The sequence below is a fragment of the Jaculus jaculus genome, chromosome 5 (genome assembly GCF_020740685.1).
Source record: "Jaculus jaculus isolate mJacJac1 chromosome 5, mJacJac1.mat.Y.cur, whole genome shotgun sequence".
Taxonomy (NCBI): Eukaryota; Metazoa; Chordata; class Mammalia; order Rodentia; family Dipodidae; genus Jaculus; species Jaculus jaculus.
The window spans coordinates 59,929,180-59,946,973 of record NC_059106.1 but is presented as its reverse complement, the minus strand read 5'-3'; the positions used below and the strand labels follow the sequence as shown (position 1 = coordinate 59,946,973).

Below are 17,794 nucleotides of genomic sequence, written 5' to 3'. Positions count from 1 at the left end.
CTAGAGTGAGACCCTACCTCAAAAAAAACCAAAAACCAAAAAACAAAACAAAAAGCAAAACAACCAGAAGAGGAGGCTGAGGGTCTATGTACATATATGTGCCTTGCCCAAGGTCTTACCATCAGGTATTACTATGGTCCCTGAATTCATGCTGATAAATTCATGGCTCAGGTGAGTAAGTACCTGTTTCCAGGTTTGGCCATACAACCTTAACACTTCCTCTTCTTGTGGTACAAGGAGTCCCACATAATCGTGTACTGCTCATCAGAGCCAGAGACCAGCAAGCTGTAAGTAAACTGTTAAGTCATGGTAAAAGGTGGAATAGAGCTAGTCATTCTGCCTCTAAAAATCACGAAATTTCATCTAAAATGAGCCCCATGAGAGTCAAAGTTTCAGAACAGGACAGAATTTATGAAAACAAGTAGGTTGAGCTCAATACTTGTGGCTACAACCTCCTCCAAATGCTGGGATTATAGACTTGTGCCACTCAGCCTGATTCATAGGTGTTTTTTTGTTTTGTTTTGTTTTTTCGAGGTAGGGTCTCATTCCAGCCCAGGCTGATCTGCAGTTTACTATGTAGTCTCAGGGTGGCCTTGAATTGACGTCCATCCTCCTGCCTCTGTCTCCCAAGTGCTGGCATTAAAGGCGTGCGCCACCATACCCAGCCTTTTCTTTTCTTCCTTCCTTTTTTCTCCCCATAAACTCCAGCTAGGCTTAGTGCAGCATGCCTTTAGTCCTCACACTCAAGAGGGCAGAGGTAGGAGGATTCCCACGAATTTGAGGCCAGCCTGAGGCTGCACAGTAAGTTCCAGGTGAGCCTAGACTAGAGTGAGACCCTAACTCAAAGACAAACAATAAATATATCAACTGTAACACTAACTTATTGATTTACTTCCTCATGTTAATGACTTACTTATTCATTTCTTCATGATTTTGGGTGATTTTCCTTAGTCACTTCCTTATTATAGAAGAGGAAACAGGCTCAGAGAGGACAAGTGATTTGCCTGCTCATACAACTTCCATGAGGCAGACAAGGGAGCCACACTCATATCTGCTGCTCTGATCCTCAAGTTCAGGCTCACAACCATCCCCATCATACTTCAAAAATAAATATAGGGGGCTGGAGGGATGACTTAGTGGTTAAGGCATTTTCCTGCAAAGCCAAAGGACCCAGGTTCGATTCTCCAGGACCCACGTAAGCCAGATATCTGCACAAGGGGGCGCATGCATTTGGTGTTCTCTTGCAGTGGCTGGTGGCCTTGGCATGCCCATTCTCTCTCCCTCTTTCTCTGTCAAATAAATAAGTAAAAATAAAATACATGAAAAAAAAATAAATATAGGGCTTAGTGGTTAAGGTGCTTGCCTGTGAAGCCAGAACCCAAATAAGCCAAATGCACAAGGGAAGGCATGCATCTGGAATTCATTTGCAGTGGTTGGAGGCCCTGGGATGCCCATTCTGTCTTTCTCCCTGCCTCTTCCTCTCTCTTTCTCTCTCAAATAAATAAAATATTAAAGAAATAAAATAAATATAAATGGGCCTGGAGGGATGGCTTAGCAGTTAGGGTGTTTGCCTGTAAAGCCAAAGGACCCAGGTTTGATTCCCCAGGACCCATGTTAGTCAGATGCAGAAGGGGGCACATGCGGCTGGAGTTCATTTGCGTGTGGCTGGAGACCCTGGCATGCCCCTTCTCTTTCTCTTTCTCTGTCAAATAAATAAATATAAATGGAGCTGGGTATGGTGGCACATGCCTTTAATCCCAGCACTCGGGAGACAAGAGGTAGGTGGATCACTGTGAGTTTGAGGCCACCTTGCGACTACATAGTGAATTCCAGATTCCAGGGAAGAGCCTGAGCTACAGAGCAAGACCCTAACTCAAAAAACCAAAAAAGAAAAAAGAACGAACGAACAAAAGAAAAATCTATCTATCTATAAGTTGTCCAGTTGGCTCTGAGGAAAAACACTGAAAAGGGATGGGGATTCAAGTGTCACCATCAGACCCTCAACCACAGGGCCATCTGTGACCCCAGTGGGTCCTTGCAACACATATAAGCACCATGACCGAACCCCAGAACAGTCACCCCTTCCCTGTGTTTTATGCCTTGTCCTACTCACCTTGACAGAGAAGATATTTGCAGTGTGTCCCGTGTGCATGGAAAGCAGCTTCTTGTGATGCAGCGGGTCCCATACAATCGTATGCTGGTCATCAGAACCAGAGGCCAGCAAGCTGTGGACAGAATGGGGAGCTCTGATTTCTCCTCAAACCTGGGGCTGCCTATCCCCTTCCCAGTTCCCAAATGGTAAGGTGTTGGGCCACAAGAAATCAAAGAAGAGTAGAATTTAAAGTTATCTTGTGTTAGCAGTCTCTTTGATTTGATCTTCCTCTACCTCCATCCTCTCGAGTCAGTGCTCTAACCATGTTCACATTATGAGCTGTGTTGAAGAAGAGCAGAGAGCAGCAGCGTCTGATCATCTGGATCTGCTCTTCTCAGACAGACAAGAGAAAGGAAGCCCCTTCTCTGAACACCTTATCCCCTCCTCAAGTCCCCTCTCTAGTGCACATACTTACTCTCCTTTCTCATTCCACTCCAGACAGTTGACGCAGCCTGAGTGACCCTGGGGAGAAAATGGAAAGAGACAAGAAGAGAGAGTTGATTAGAGAGTCTCCTGGCAAGCTCAATGCCAACAAGTGAGACTGAGCAGAGCTGATTAAACTGCCTGGTTAAAAATAACTAGTTAGGTTGGAGAAATGGCTCTGCTGCTAAAGGTGCTTACTTACAAAGCCTGGCGGCCTGGGTTCAATTCCCCAGTACCCATGTAAAGCCAGATGCACTAAGTGGCACAGGCATCTGGAATTCATTTGCAGTGGCAGAAAACCCTTGGGGCCTGTTACTAACTCTCTCTGCCTCTTTCTGTTAAAGTGATTCAAAGTGTTTTCATAGTCACAATGTCCCTTTAACAATGGAAACCTTTGAGCTATAAGGGGCAGGTTTTATAGATCTTACTTTGCTGACAAGTTCAGAAATGAGTAGAAAAAAGAAATGAGATCCCCAAAATTTCTGTTCCAACCACTGGAAGGTGCCTAACAGTTCCTTCAAGGAAAAAGCTCTTCAGTCCTGCCAACTTGCCCAGGACACTCTTGCGTTCATTCAGCACATGCTTACCACACACTTGCTGCATGCCAGAGACTGTTCAGATGGTAGGGAAGCCAGCATGCACAAACACCTCTGGCCTTTAGAATTTGCTTCAAGAAAGTCTGAAGAAGCAGGCACCTTATACCATAGAAGGAACATCCATGATCAGCCTTTTCTCATACTGTCCTTTGTTCCTTTACCTTCCCCCTTCCTAATAGCACCATGATTTGCTTGCCTTGAATCAGACTGTATATTCCAGGAAGCACAAATCCACTGTCCTTGCCACATTGTCCTTTAGGCATAAACCAAAGAGGATATGACAGTCACTTACTTGGCCACAGGAATTAGTTCTAAAGTGAGCAGTGACACCCAATCTGATGCAAGAGGAAAAAGGTTCTAGGAGTTCTAGAAAAGAAGCCTTCACATTCTCAAAGTCCACGGAAGATAGCTCTCCTTCCCTGAATGCTGCTGGGGCTGACTCCTAAAGTTGCTGCACAAATTCTGCCACGATCTTGAACACTCAGGGGAGAGCTGAGCCCAGGAAATCACAGAAAATGAAACCACACTGACTAGAGTAAGAAACCCTGACAGCTGCCCACATCTTCCCTTCTAGTTAGTGAGTTCAGCATTCCATTATTATTTATGACAATTTGAATGGGGTGTTATTTGCCGTCTAAAGCATCTTAACTAATTCCAACTCATTTTTTTTTTTTTGGGTTTTTTGAGGTAGGGTCTCACTTTAGCCCAGGCTGACCTGGAATTCACTATGGAGTCTCAGGGTGGCCTCAAACTCACGGCGATTCCTCCTACCTCTGCCTCCCGAGTGCTGGGATTAAAGGTGTGCGCCACCACGCCCGGCTTTTGTTTTTTTGTTTTTTGAGGTAGAGTTTTGATTTTAGTTCAGGCTGAACTGAAATCAAAATTTACTCTGTAGTCTCAGGGTGGCCTCAAATTCAATCCTCCTACCTCTGCCTTCCAAGTGCTGGGATTAAAGGCGTGGACCACCATGCCAGGCAATGTGGTTGTTTTTGTCCCACCACATTGAGCCCTGAGAAAAACAGGTTGTGTAAATCTCTAGGCAAAGTGCCAGACTGCTGCTTAACTGACCATGAATCCAATAGAACTAGTGGGAAGAATTCAGAGATCCATCCACACGTCTAATTTCCCAACTGTCTCTTCAGCAAAAGTCTGTTCCTCTGTTTTCCGCTTCCCTCTCCCCGCTTCTCCGGTGATGCTTTTCAGCTGTAATGAAACTCATTTCTTCCCAGGTTCTCTACTCACACACACCACTGACACATCCTCTGTGCAGATCTGCCCTAAGGCCTCTGCCTTTCCATGTCCTTGGTTGTGGTCCTACATCTGTCCAGGTTTTATGGGTCAGAATCATTTCTGTCCCTGGTCCTGCCATTTTTCTACCAGCCTGTAAATTCACTTCAGAATCTTCCAGAGCACCCAGGGCTTGGAAGGACTGCCACTTAGTGAGGGCTAAACTGAGCACTGGTGGTAGCCACAAAGAAGGCCCCTACGGATGTCCTGCCCTAATTCTGAAACCTGTGAATATGTTATTTTAGGTGGTAAAAGGGACTTTGCAGATATAATTAAAGTTAAAGACTTCCAGATGGGGAGATTATCCTAGATTATCCAGGTGGGCTCAATCTAGTCACATGAATCCCTCAATTCAGAGACCCTTTGCTGGCTACAGGACAGGAGTATGAAAAGTAATCAACCGGCCATCGCTGGCTATAAGGGCCAGAAGCCAAGACATGCAGAAGCCTCTAGAAAGAGGGCAATGCAAGTAAGCAAGTTCTACTATACAGGAACACAGTCCTGCCACACGTGTGCTGGGCTTCGACTGACACACCACATTACAGCTCGTGAGACCAGTGTCGGACCTACAGAACTGTAAAACAAAAGGGCTGTCTTTCTCTCTCTGTCTGTCGCTCTCAAATAAATAAATAAATAAATTAAAAAAAATGGCAACAGTAAATTAAAGCACTACTTTATACCCACTAGTTCATTTAAGAGACAAGAGTAAGGAGGTACAGCAGTTTTGATGTGAAATGTTCCCCATAGACTCATAAATTTGAATACTTAATCCCTACTTTGTGGCACTGTTGGGGAAGGTGGTAGAACTTTAGGAGGTAGATTTGTTGGAGGATCATGAGTTCAAGTTCATCCTGGGCTACAGAGTGAGACTATGGCCGAGTGTGGTGGCATATGTCTCTAATCCCAGCAGTTGGGAGGCAGAACCGACTTGAGTTCAAGGCCAGCCAGAGACTACACAGTGAATGCCAGGACCCAACCTTGAAGAATGAAAAAAGGAAAAAAAAAAAACAAACAAACAAATAGAGTGAGGCCGTCTTAGTTGATTGTGCTGCTTTTTTTTTTTTCTTCTTCTTCATTTTTTGAGGTAGGGTTTCACTCTAGCTGAGGCTGACCTGGAATTCACTATGTAGTCTCAGAGTAGCCTCAAACTCACAGCAATCCCACCTCTGCCTCCCAAGTACTGGGATTAAAGGCATGTCCAATGCACCCAGCTTTTATCTACCTTTTTAAAAAATTTATTTATTAGAGACCGAGAGAGGGAGGGAAGGGAGGGAGAGAGAGAGAGAATGAGCACAACAGGGCCTCTAGCCACTGCAAACAAATTCCAAATGCATGTGCCACCATGTGCATCTAGCTTATGTGGGACCTGGAGAATCAAACCTGGGTCCTTAGGCTTCACAGAATCCCAGCACTCAAGAGGCAGAGGTAGGAGAATTTCCATGAGTTCAAGGCCACCTGAGACTTCATGTTTGTGTGTGTGTGTGTGTGTGTGTGTGTGTGAGAGAGAGAGAGAGAGAGAGAGAGAGAGAGAGAGAGAGAGACAGACAGACAGGGAGAAAGAAGCAGACAGAGAAAGAGAATGGGCACTCCAGGGCCTCTAGCCACTGCAAACAAACTCCAGACATGTGTTCTACCTTCTGCATCTGGCTCTTATGGGTACTGGGGAATCAACATGGGTGAAACTCAAAAAACATTATGTTGATTCCAGCACTCGAAAGGCAGAGTTAGGAGGATCACCATGAGTTCGAGGCCACCTTGAGGGTACATAGTGAATTCCAGGTCAGCCTGGCAAGAGCAAGACCCTACCTCAAACCCCACCACCACCACAAAAAAAAAAAAAAAAGTATGTATGTATGTATGTATGTATGTATGTATGTATGTAGTGCCAAAAAAGCCAGACACACAATACTACATAGTCAATATATCAGTAGTATATAATTCCATGAACATGAGATATAAGAGCAGGCAAACAATCCTATGGAGACAGTTGCTTTGAAGCAGGTGGTTTAACTAGAGAGAAGCACCAAGAGAATCCTCCAGGGTGATGGAAAAGCTATTTTCTACATTGTGGGTAGCAGCCACACAATTATCAAAATTCATAAATCTTGGAGTTGGGAAGATGGTCAGTGATTAAAGGTGCTTGCCTACAAAGCCTGATGGCCCAGGTTCAATTCCCAGCTACCCATGTAAGCAAACAAGGGCACAACTATCTGGCATTCATTTGCAGCACTTAGAAGCCCTGGCACCCCATCCACCCACATATGTAAATGTGCAAATACATATATTAATCTATCTCAACACTGACACTTATGTACTTTATTTTAGGTAAGTCATATATGAATAATGAGAAAAAGTAGTTGTGAAGCTGGGCACGGTGGCGCACACCTTTAATCCCAGCACTCGGGAGGCAGAGGTAGGAGGATCGCCATGAGTTCGAGACCACCCTGAGACTCCATAATGAATTCCAGGTCAGCCTGGGCTAGAGTGAGACCCTCCCTCGGAAAAAAAAAAAAAAATAGTTGTGGCGCATCAGCAATAGGAATGGTATATATGGTAGTAGCTAATCTACCTCACTATGCACCAATCACTTGCTGTAGCCCAGGCTGACCTGGAATTCATTATGTAGTCTCAGGGTGGCCTCAAACTCACAACAACCCTCCTACCTCTGCCTCCTAGTGCTGGGATTAAAGGCATGCACCACCATGCCTGGCTTCCTATTCCCATTTTTCAAATAAAGTTTAAAGAATCTAAGGCATTATAGTAAGTAAAGCTTATATCTTTATATGGATTTCCTTACCCCAGAAGGCAAAGCCAGGTGGAGTCTGGAGACTGGGAGCTAAAGGCACCTCACTGCTTTGTATGCCACGTCATGAACTCATGAACAGAGCTTGGCTTTTCCTATTTCCCACATGTACATATGTGTGCTGTGTATGTTTATGTGCATATGTGTGTACATAAAGGCCCTAAGTCAACATCAGATGTCTTCCTCAATCTCTCCCCACCTTATTTTTCTAGATGCTTGGCTATATTTTCTTTTTCTATTTATATTTATTTTATTTGAGAAAGAGAAAAAGGCAGAGAGAGAGAGAGAGAGGCAGAGTGGGCATACCAGGGCCTTCAGCTGCTGCAAACAAACTCCAGATGCATGTGCCACCTTGTGCATCTGGTTTATGTGGGTCCTGGGAAATCGAACCTGGGTCCTTTAGCTTTGCAGGCAAACACCTCAACTGCTAAGCCATCCCTCCAGCCCTATGTTTTCTTTTTGACAATTTCATATATGCACACAGTATATTTTGATCATACTCATCTCTCATCTCCTTCTTTCCAACCAGTCCCCTTCCTATTTTCAGGACTTTGTTTTTCTGGTGACCCACTGAGTAATGAGGGCTGCTTCCATGAACGTGTGGAGGGGGGTTACCGGAGCATAATAGGTACACCACTGAAGAACATGACCCCTTTCCCTAGCAACCGTTCACTGACAATCGCTCCTCTGGGAGAGGAGGAATCTCATGAGCCCCAAGGAGACGCTGGACATGAGACTTTAAGAACCTAAGGGGGAGGACCCAGACTCAGAGTGTGAAGGCTGGTTCTGCCATTTACCTTTCATACCAGCTCCTTCTTGGGCCTATCAATGGCATACAAGGTATCACCAACTCCCATGTCTAGCCTTCACTTGGCTCTGCTGTCAGGTATAAGGGGATGAGATGGGAAATCCATGAGGATCAAAGCCTTGCCAGCATTAGTATCTTCCCTCCTTCCCATCTCCATTATGACTGGCTGACTGTGGGGTTTAGGCATAATATCATATTACCTTTGAGGACTGGCGACATGGCTTAGTGGTTAAGGTACTTGACTGTAAAGCCAAAGGACCCAGATTCAAATTCCAAAAACCCACAGAAGCCAGATACACAAGGTGGTACATGCATCTGGAGTTTGTTTGCAATGGCTGAAGGCCATGGTGCAACCTATCTGCCTCTTTCTCTCTCAAAATGAAATAAAATAAAGAATAGAAAACATGGTGGTGGGACATGCTTTGAATGTATTATAGAGGTGAGAGAAGTCCTCTCTGAGTAAGGGATATTGGGAGAGAAATCTAAATACTGAGAGAGCGGGGCATGGTGGTGCATGCCTTTAATTCCAGCACTCAGGAGGCAGAGGTAGGAGGAATACTGTGAGTTAGAGACCACCCTGAGACTCCATAGTGAACTCCAGGTCAGCCTGGGCTAGAGTGAGACCCTACCTTGAAAAACAAAAACAAAACAAAACAAAACAAAAAAAAAGTGCTGAGACACAGTAAGTTACCCAAAGATCTTTTTTAAAAAAACTTTAAATTTTTATTTTTTGGTTTTCTGAGGTAAGGTTTCACTCTAGCTCAGGCTGACTTGGAATTCACTATGTAGTCTCAGGGTGGCCTGGAACTCAGCGATCCTCCTACCTCTGCCTCCCAAGTGCTGGGATTAAAGATGTGCGCCACCATGCCCAGCTCACACAATGATCTAAGAAAAGCATTCCAGGTATAAGAAGAGTCAGCACAGGGCTGGAGAGATGGCTTAGCGGTTAAGTGCTTGCCTGTGAAGCCTAAGGACCCTGGTTCAAGGCTCAATTCCCCAGGACCCACGTTAGCCAGAAGCACAAGGGGGCACATGCATCTGGAGTTTGTTTGCAGTGGCTGGAGGCCCTGGCTCGCCCATTCTCTCTCTCTTTCTCTCTGCCTCTTTCTCTTCTATCGCTCTCAAATTAAAAAAGAAATAAAAGAAGACTCAGCACAGACAGCACAGGAATAGGCTTGGGATACGGCAGAACAGAATGAAGGCCAGTGTGGCCAGAGCACAGTGATGAAGGGAACACAGTAAGATAAACAAGACGGGCTAAGGGAGGTGAGTAGAGGCTAGAATCTAAGGAATGTTACAGCCCATGCTTAGAGACCTCAAAGGCCAGGATATGTGTTGGATTTAGTCACTGCTATCTTCTTTTCCCACTGTCTGGAACATTTCTGCCATATACTAAGGCACTCAATATTTGCCTGAAAATATGAGTAAGTTAGTGGCTGGCCCCACCTTTGGTACTCAGGTGCTTTGAAGCATGAGTTTATTCCATTATCTCAGTAAATACTGACAACTTTTTCTGTAAAGGACCAAATAGTAGATATTTTAGGTTTCTATGCCATATGGCCTGTGTCTGAATCATTCAATTCTGCTGCTGAATCACTAAAACAGACAGACAATACATAAATGAATGAGTGTGGCTGTTCTCCAATAAAACTTTATATATAAAAACAGGTGACAGTATATTTGAAATTCACATGGAAATGGAAAGTACCCAGAATAGTAATACAAATACAATCTTTTTTTTTTTTTTTGTTTTGTTCTGTTTTTTTGTTTTTTTGAGGTAGGGTTTCACTCATCTCAGGCTGACCTAAAATTCACTATGTAGTCTCAGGGTGACCTCGAACTCATGGTGATCCGCCTACCTCTGCCTCCTGAGGGCTGGGATTAAAGGCTCACATTTCCTAATTTCGTAACTTTGTATCAAGTGGTACTGGCATGAGATTTTTGTTTGTGTCTGTCCGTGCCCACACATGCCTGTGGAAGCAGCCAGAGGCTGAAGTCACGTGTCTTCCTCCATCACTCTTCATCTTATCTACTGAGATAGTCTTCACTCGAACTCAGAGCTCAACAATTCAGCTAGTGTGGCTTATCTCACCTCTGCCTCCTAAGTGCTAACATTACAGTGGGGCTGCCATGCTTACCTGGCATTTATGTGGGTGCTGCGGGTCTGGACTCAAGATTGCTATGCTGAGTGGCAAGCATGTTACCCAACCAAGCCATCTCCCCAGCCTAGGACAGATGCTCTGAATAATGGTATAAGGATGACAGTTCATAAATAATAACAATTTACTGCTACTTGACTTGTGGCAAGAATGCCAAGACAATTCAAATTTTCAGTCTTTGCAACAAATATTGCTGGGATGCCCGGATGTCCACATGCAAGAGAATTAAGTTGGGGCTGAGGATGTAGCTCAGTGGTGGAGTGCTTGCTTAGCCTATGTAAGGTGTGAGGTTCAATGCCCAGAACCACTAAAAAGAAAAAAGGAAAGAGAGTTGGACTCTCCCTTCCCTCACTACATATATAAAAATTAGAACAGAGGCCCACTCCATGGGAGGGAATACATCCCTGATACTGAAAACCTACAACAGGGGCAGTCATGAGCCCTAGGGATGTAATGTCTGCTGTTGTCTGGCTAAATGTATATACTATGCTCACCAAACTGCCCAGTAAGCACTTCTCTTAATGTTCATACCCTTATATTAATGCTACTCTCACTTTTGGTTAGAGAACCTTTTTTCAGATGGCAGTGACCTTGAGATGACTCAGAAGGCACCATGGTGCTGAGAAAAAGTGACAGAGGAGTGCTTAGCACTGAAATATCTCAATCATACCTTCCATGGCTCAGGGTCCATTGCAGAAAAGGTGGTGGAAAGAATAAAAGAGCCAAAGGAAGGGTAGGACTCCTTAAAATGTGCTCCCCGCAGACACAAAATGGCCTGGATATCCATGACCTCACAGTGCCTGACACTACCTACACAAGACCATTATAAGAGGAAGAAAAGATCATGATATCAAAATAAAAGAGAGACTGATTGAAAGGGGGAGGGGACATGATGGAGAATGGAGTTTCAAAGGGGAAAGGGGGAGAGGACGGGCATTGCCATGGGATATTGTTTATAATCATGCAAGTTGTTAACTTAAAAAATTGAAAAAAAATAGGGCCGGGCATAGTGGTGCATGCCTTTAATCCCAGTACTTGGGAGGCAGAAGTAGGAGGATCACCATGAGTTCGAGGCCACTTTAAGGCTACATAGTGAATTCCAGGTCTTCCTGAGCTAGAGTGAAACCCTACCTCAAAAAAAGGTGGGGGGGGGGGCTGTAGAAATGGCTTAGTGGTTCAGGTGTTTGCCTGCCAAGCCTACAGATCCAGGTTCGATTCCCCAGTATCCATGTAAGCCAGATGCATAAGGTGCAGATGCACATGCCTCTGGAATTTGCAGTGGCTGGAGGCCCTGGTGTACCTATTCTCTCTCTCTCCCTCTCCCCCCTCCTTCTCTCAAATAAATAAATAAAAAGAAAAAAATAAGAGAGAGAGAGACTGAGAGGTGGGGGGGATATGATGAGAGTGGAGTTTCAAAGGGGAAAGTGGAGGGAGGGAGGGAAATACCATGGGATATTGTTTACAATTATGGAAGTTGTCAATAAAAAATAAAAATTAAATTTAAAAAATTAGAACAGATCAAAGACCTACATATAATTGATGGAACCGATTCTGCCACTCTGAAGGAAGGTGCCATACCCACCTGCAGCAGTCTCTCTAAAACCCCTACTGCTGCTGTGAGAATCACTTAACAGGCCCGACCCCCAAAGCTACGGGAAGGGAAAAGGCTGAGCTGGGGGAAAAGCAAGACCAGCCTCCCTGTTGCCAGGGAACCCTAGGCCGCTTGAGTTATCTAATTCCTTCCTAACCACCCTTATTCCTACCCAGTGGCTGCCTCTGTGGCTCCTAACATGTAGGCTGGATTACATGATGGGAAACATTCCCTCGTCCCCCAAAACAGTAGTAAGATGAGACATCACACTTTGTTCCCAAGTTTCTCTAACAACCTTGAGACCCTGTCAAATTGTGCTGCTACCCAAGTGTGGTGGTGCACACCTCTAATCCCAGCAATAGGGAGGCCAAGGTAGGAGGATCGCTGTGAGTTCAAGGCCAGCCTGGGACTACAGAGTGAATTCCAGGTCAGCCTGTGCTATAGTGAGACTCTACCTCAGGAAAACAAATAAACAAACAAACAAATCATACAGGGATCAATGTTCAAGAGTGCATGTTAGTGTGTGGGTGAACATGTATGTGCACGTATGTGAAAGCCAGGAGACAACTTTGGGTGTCCTCCCCTAGGTTTCATTCCCCCCTTTTTTAAACTTTATTTATTTATTAGAGAGAGAGAGAGAGAGAGAGAATGGGTGCACATTTAGCCACTGCAAGCAAACTCCAAATGCATGTGCCACCATGTGCATCTGCCTTACGTGTGGCCTGGAGAATCAAACCTGGGTCCTTAGGCTTTGCAGGCATGCACCTTAACCACTAAGCTATCTTGAGACAAGGTCTCTCATAGACCTATAACTTATCAAATAGGCTAGATATCTTGTCAGTGAACCAGGTGGTGACCTTCCTAGTCCTGGGATTATGAGCGCACATCACCACACCTGAAACTTTTACCTGGGGTTTTAGGGATCAAACTCAATAACTTCTCTGACTGAACTATCTTATTTCCCCAGTCAGTCTTCAATAGTGCCCATCTGATTTTTCTGACCTCAGATCCCAACCAGGACTACACACTGCACTTAGCTGTCATTTTGTCTTTTGTTAAAAAAAAAATATTTATTGGAGAGAAAGAGAAAATGGGCATGTCAGAGCTTCTTGCCCCTGCAAACAAGCTCCAGATACATGTGCTACTTTGTGTGTCTGGCTTTAGGTGGGTACTGAGGAATCAAATCTAGGCCAGGAGATTTTGTAAGCCTTTAACAGCTGAGCCATCTCCCCAGCTCCTCCTTGTCTCTTTTAACCTGGAATGGTTCCTCAGCTCTTCCTTGTTTTGACATCATACGTGTGTGTGTGTGTGTGTGTGTGTGTGTGTGTATGTGTGTGTGTATATTTTATTTATTTATTTATTTATTTATTTGAGGTAGGGCCTCACTGGAATTCACTACATGGTCTCAGTGTGACCTTGAACTCACGGTGATCCTCCTATCTCTGCCTCCCAACTGCTGGGATTAAAGGTGTATGCCACCACGTCTGGCTTTAACAATGATATTTTTGAAGAATAAATCAGCTATTATGAAGAAATATTACTCAGGTTTTTTTTTTTTTCTTTTCTTTCTTTTTTTTTTTTTTCTTTTTTCTTTTTTTTGAGGTAGGGTTTCACTCTAGCCCAGACTGACCTAGAATTCACTATGTAGTCTCAGGGTGGCCTTGAACTCACAGCAATCCTCCTACCTCTGCCTCCCAAATGTTGGGATTAAAGGTGTGTGCCACCATACCCAGTGACATGTCACTCAGTTTTGATTTGTCTTATTATTTCCTCATGATTAGATTCAGGCAATGAATGCTGACAGAACCATTCTGTCCTTATTGCACAACAGCAGGTAGCATAAAATACCTACTTGTTCTGGTTAGGAGTGGTATGTGCCAGTGTTCCCTTTGTTACTTGTGAGGAAATATATCACATTGTGCAAATATCCTGTTCTCCATCAATGGTTTTATTAATTCATTGTTTAGTTTTGCTTCAATCACTTAATACTTTTGTGGTTTTAAATATTTTATTTATTAATTTATTTTATTTATTTTGTTTTTTCAAGGTAAGATTTCACTCTAGTTCAGGCTGACCTGGAATTCACTATGTAGTCTTAAGGTGGCCTCCTACTCACTGATCCTCTTACCTCTGCCTCCCGAGTATTGAGATTAAAGGTGTACACCACCACATCCAGCTTATTATTTGAGAGAGAGGAAAAGAGAAAGAGGAAGAGAGAGAGAGAGAGCGGGAGAGAGAGAGAGAGAGATGCCAGAGCCTCTAGCCACTGCAAATAAATTCCAGATGCATGCGTCACTTTACGTGGGTACTAAGGAATCAAACCCAGGTTGTTAGGCATTGCAGGCATCTCTCCAGCCCTAGTATGGTGGTTTCAAATATTTTATTATTTACTTATGAGAGAAGAAGGCTGAGAAAGAGCAAGAGAGAGGATGGGTGCACTAGGGAAATGAACTCCAGATGCATGTACTACCTTGTGAATGTGGCTTACATGGGTCCTGGAGAATCAAACTGGGATCTTTTGGCTTTGCAGGCAAACGCCTTAACCACTAAGCCACCTCTCCAGCCCTTTGTGTTTTGTTTTGAGAAATGGTATCGTGAATGCCAGACACGTTTTATTTTTTTAATACTTTAAAAAATATTTTTGGGGGTGGAGAGATGGCTTAGCAGTTAAGCACTTGTCTGTCAAGCCTAAGGACCCCGGTTCGAGACTTGATTCGCCAGGACCCACGTTAACTAGATGCACAAGGGGGCATGCACATCTGGAGTTCGTATGCAGTGGCTGGAGGCCCTGGTGCACCCATTCTATCTGCCTCTTTCTCTCTGTGTCTGTTGCTCTCAAGTAAATAAATAAATAAAAATAAACAAAAACTTTTTTTAAATTTATTAAAAAAAATTTTATAGCCAGGCATGATGTCATACATCTTTAATCCCAGCAGTTGGGAGGCAGAGGTAGGAGGATTGCCTTGAGTTCAAGGCCACCCTGAGACTACATGCTGAATTCCAGGTCAGCCTGAGCTGGAGTGAGACCCTACCTCGAAAAACAAAAAAACAAAAACAAAAACAACAACAAAACAAACTGTAAATTCAAACTTCCTATAAACAGTAAGAATCATTACTATCCATGCTAACAGTAAAAATGGTACAACGAAACTCAACCAACATTTTCCAAGCACAAAATAGATAACACACTCAAAAAATCATTTTAGGGGCTGGAGAAATGGCTTAGTGGTTAAGCACTTGCTTGTGAAGCCTAAGGATCCTGGTTCAAGGCTCAATTCCCCAATACCCACATAAGCCAGATGCACAAGGGGGCGCATGCATCTGGAGTTTGTTTGCAGTGGCTGGAGGTCCTGATGCGCCATTCTCTCTCCCTCTCCCCCTCCCTCCCTCCCTCCCTCTCTCTCTCTCTCTCTCTCTCTGTTGCTATCAATAAATAAATAAATAAAAGTCATTTTTAGGCCAGGTGTGGTGGCTGAGGTAGAAGGACTGCCTTGAATGTGAGATTACACAGTGAATTCCAGGTCTGCCTGAGTTAGAGTGAACTCTACCTTGGAACAAAAAAAATCCTGTTTAGAGCTAGAAAGATGGCTCAGCGCTTAAAAGTGTTTGCTTTAGAGGTGGCTTAGCAGTTAAGGTGCTTATCTGCAAAGCCTAAGGACCCATGTTCGACTCTCCAGATCTCACATGGCCAGACGCACAAAGGCAAGGCAAGCGCAAGGTCACACAAGCCCACTTGGTGTAACCGTCTGAAGTTCAATTGCAGTGGCAGAGGTCCTGGCATACCAACTCTCTCTCTCTCTCTAAAAGTAATAAATAAAGTGCTTGCTTGAGCCAAGTGTGGTTGTGCATGCCTTTCATCTTAGCATTTGGGAGGCAGAGGTAAGACTGCTGTAAATTCAAGGCCACCCTGAGACTACAGAGTGAATTCTAGGTCAGCCTGAGCTAAAGCGAGACCCTACCTTGAAAAAAAAAAAAAAGTCCCCCCAAATAAAAATAGAATGAAGTATGTTAAGAGCTATGGTTCAGAATGTATTTATTTATGAGAGAGAGAGAGAGGCAGAGAGAGATAATGGGTGCACCAGAGCCTCTAGCCACTGTAAACAAACTCCAGATGCATGTACCACCTTGTGCATCTGGCTTACATGGTTCTAGGAAATCAAACCTGGGTCCTTAGGCTTCACAGGCAAGTGCTTTTAACCGCTAAGCTATTTCTCCAGTCTGTGTTCCTCTAACATTCATGTTGAAGCTTAGCTACCTTGAAAAACCAAAATAATAATAATAATAAATAATAATTTCTATGTGGCCATGCTGATCACTAAACTAGGTCCAGATTTAGCTGCCAAATAAAAGGAGCAGTAACCTTCAGGTATGCCCTCAGGAGAAAAATTTGTACACTGTGAAAAATGCCAAGAGGATTCTCTGCATAATGGTACTGGGGAGCAGGCCAGTGGGTCTAGGATGCAAACTGAACTTCTTACCTGCAGCTCTGCTTCCAGACCTAGCCGCCGGATAAAGGGGTCTGTGACATGGTAGCGCCGTTCAAAGCTCAGGGCACCCCGCTCCTGGGAGACAGAAAAAAAACTCTGGTTTTCTTGAATCATTTCAACATGACTTATTATCTATTCAACCCTGTACTGGGCTTCACGGTTACTCTTGGGCAAGGATTTGAACCTAACAGAAGAATGCATACAACCAAGCATTAAATTGTACTATTAGTTTACCAAAAAAGACTCTCTCTCTCTCTCCCCCACTCCCTCTCTATGTACCTCTTTCTCACTGAAATAAAAGTCTTAAAAAAAAAACAAAACTGACTGATTCTTTTTATCTAAGAAGTAGTCCCTGCCCTTGAGGGCTACCTAGTCTGAAAATATTCCCAAAGAGAAGTAGGGAGACGGCTTAGTGGTAAAAGAAGATTGCTTGCAAAGCCTGCCATCACAAGTTCAGTCCTCCTCAGAGACCAGGTACAGCTGGACACAAAGTGGCACATATCCCTGTAACCCCAACAGGCCTACAACAATTGGAGGCAGAGCCAGGATAATCCAGAAGCTGGTAAGCAACCACAGCAAAAACAGAAAAAGAAGGTGGCAAGAAAGGAAAAACATCCTGAGTGTGTCCTCTGACCTTCACTTGCGCACTGTAGGAAGTGTATGCCCATACACTCATAACTAAGTAATTTTAAAAATCCTACTAAATGAACAAAACTAAAGGACTCAGGGATGCAGGGAAAAATACACAAAGCATATAGATTATGTGTGGCTCATGAAGGGGCACATACTCAGTCCATCCAGATGATGACCAATGCTTATGCTGAATGACACATAATTTAATTGGTGGTACATGCTTTAAATCCCAGCACTTGATAGGTTAAGGTAGGAGGACTGCTCTGAGGTTGAGGCCATCCTAGGACTACAGAATGAGTTCTAGGTCAACCTGGGCTAGAATGACAACCTACTTGGAAAAACCAAAAAAAAAAAAAAAAAAGTAATAAAGCTGGGCGTGGTGGTGCATGCCTTTAATTCCAGCACTCGAGAGGCAGAGATAGGAGGATCACTGTGAGTTCGAGGCCACCCTGAGACTCCATAGTGAATTCCAGGTCAGCCTGGGCTAGAGTGAGACCCTGCCTTGAAAAACCACCAAAAACAAAAAAAGAAAAAACCAAAAAGTAACATGTGTGTGTGTGTGTGTTTAAAGATATTTTAGCACTTCTTTTCAAATAATTTTTTTCATTTAAATTCTCAAAACCAGGGCTTGAGGGATGGCTTAGTGGTTAAGGCGCTTGAGTGGGAAGCCAAAGGACCCAGGTGTGATTCCCCAGGACCCACATAACCCAAATACACAAGGGGAAGCGTGTATCTGGAGTTCATTTGCAATGGCTGGAGGCCCTGGCACACCCACTCTCTCCCTCTCTCTACCTCTGTCACTCTGTCAAATAAATAAATAAATTCTCAAAAGCAGCCTGTGGGTGGAAAGGTAAC

The 17,794-nt window shown here is 44.1% G+C and overlaps 1 protein-coding gene across 3 annotated transcripts in view; it reads right to left on the bottom strand.

Annotated features, from left to right (window-relative positions):
* Positions 1-17,794, bottom strand: part of Wdtc1 (WD and tetratricopeptide repeats 1) — a 62,080-nt gene that overhangs the window by 23,778 nt on the left and 20,508 nt on the right. For all 3 annotated transcript variants that reach the window (XM_045149946.1, XM_004671228.2, XM_004671227.2), the window contains exons 3-5: positions 16,298-16,381; positions 2,568-2,614; positions 2,114-2,225 (exon numbers count right to left, since the gene is read on the bottom strand). In XM_045149946.1, the coding sequence (XP_045005881.1) occupies positions 2,114-2,225; positions 2,568-2,614; positions 16,298-16,381 (243 nt within the window). The remainder of the gene's footprint in view (positions 1-2,113; positions 2,226-2,567; positions 2,615-16,297; positions 16,382-17,794) is intronic.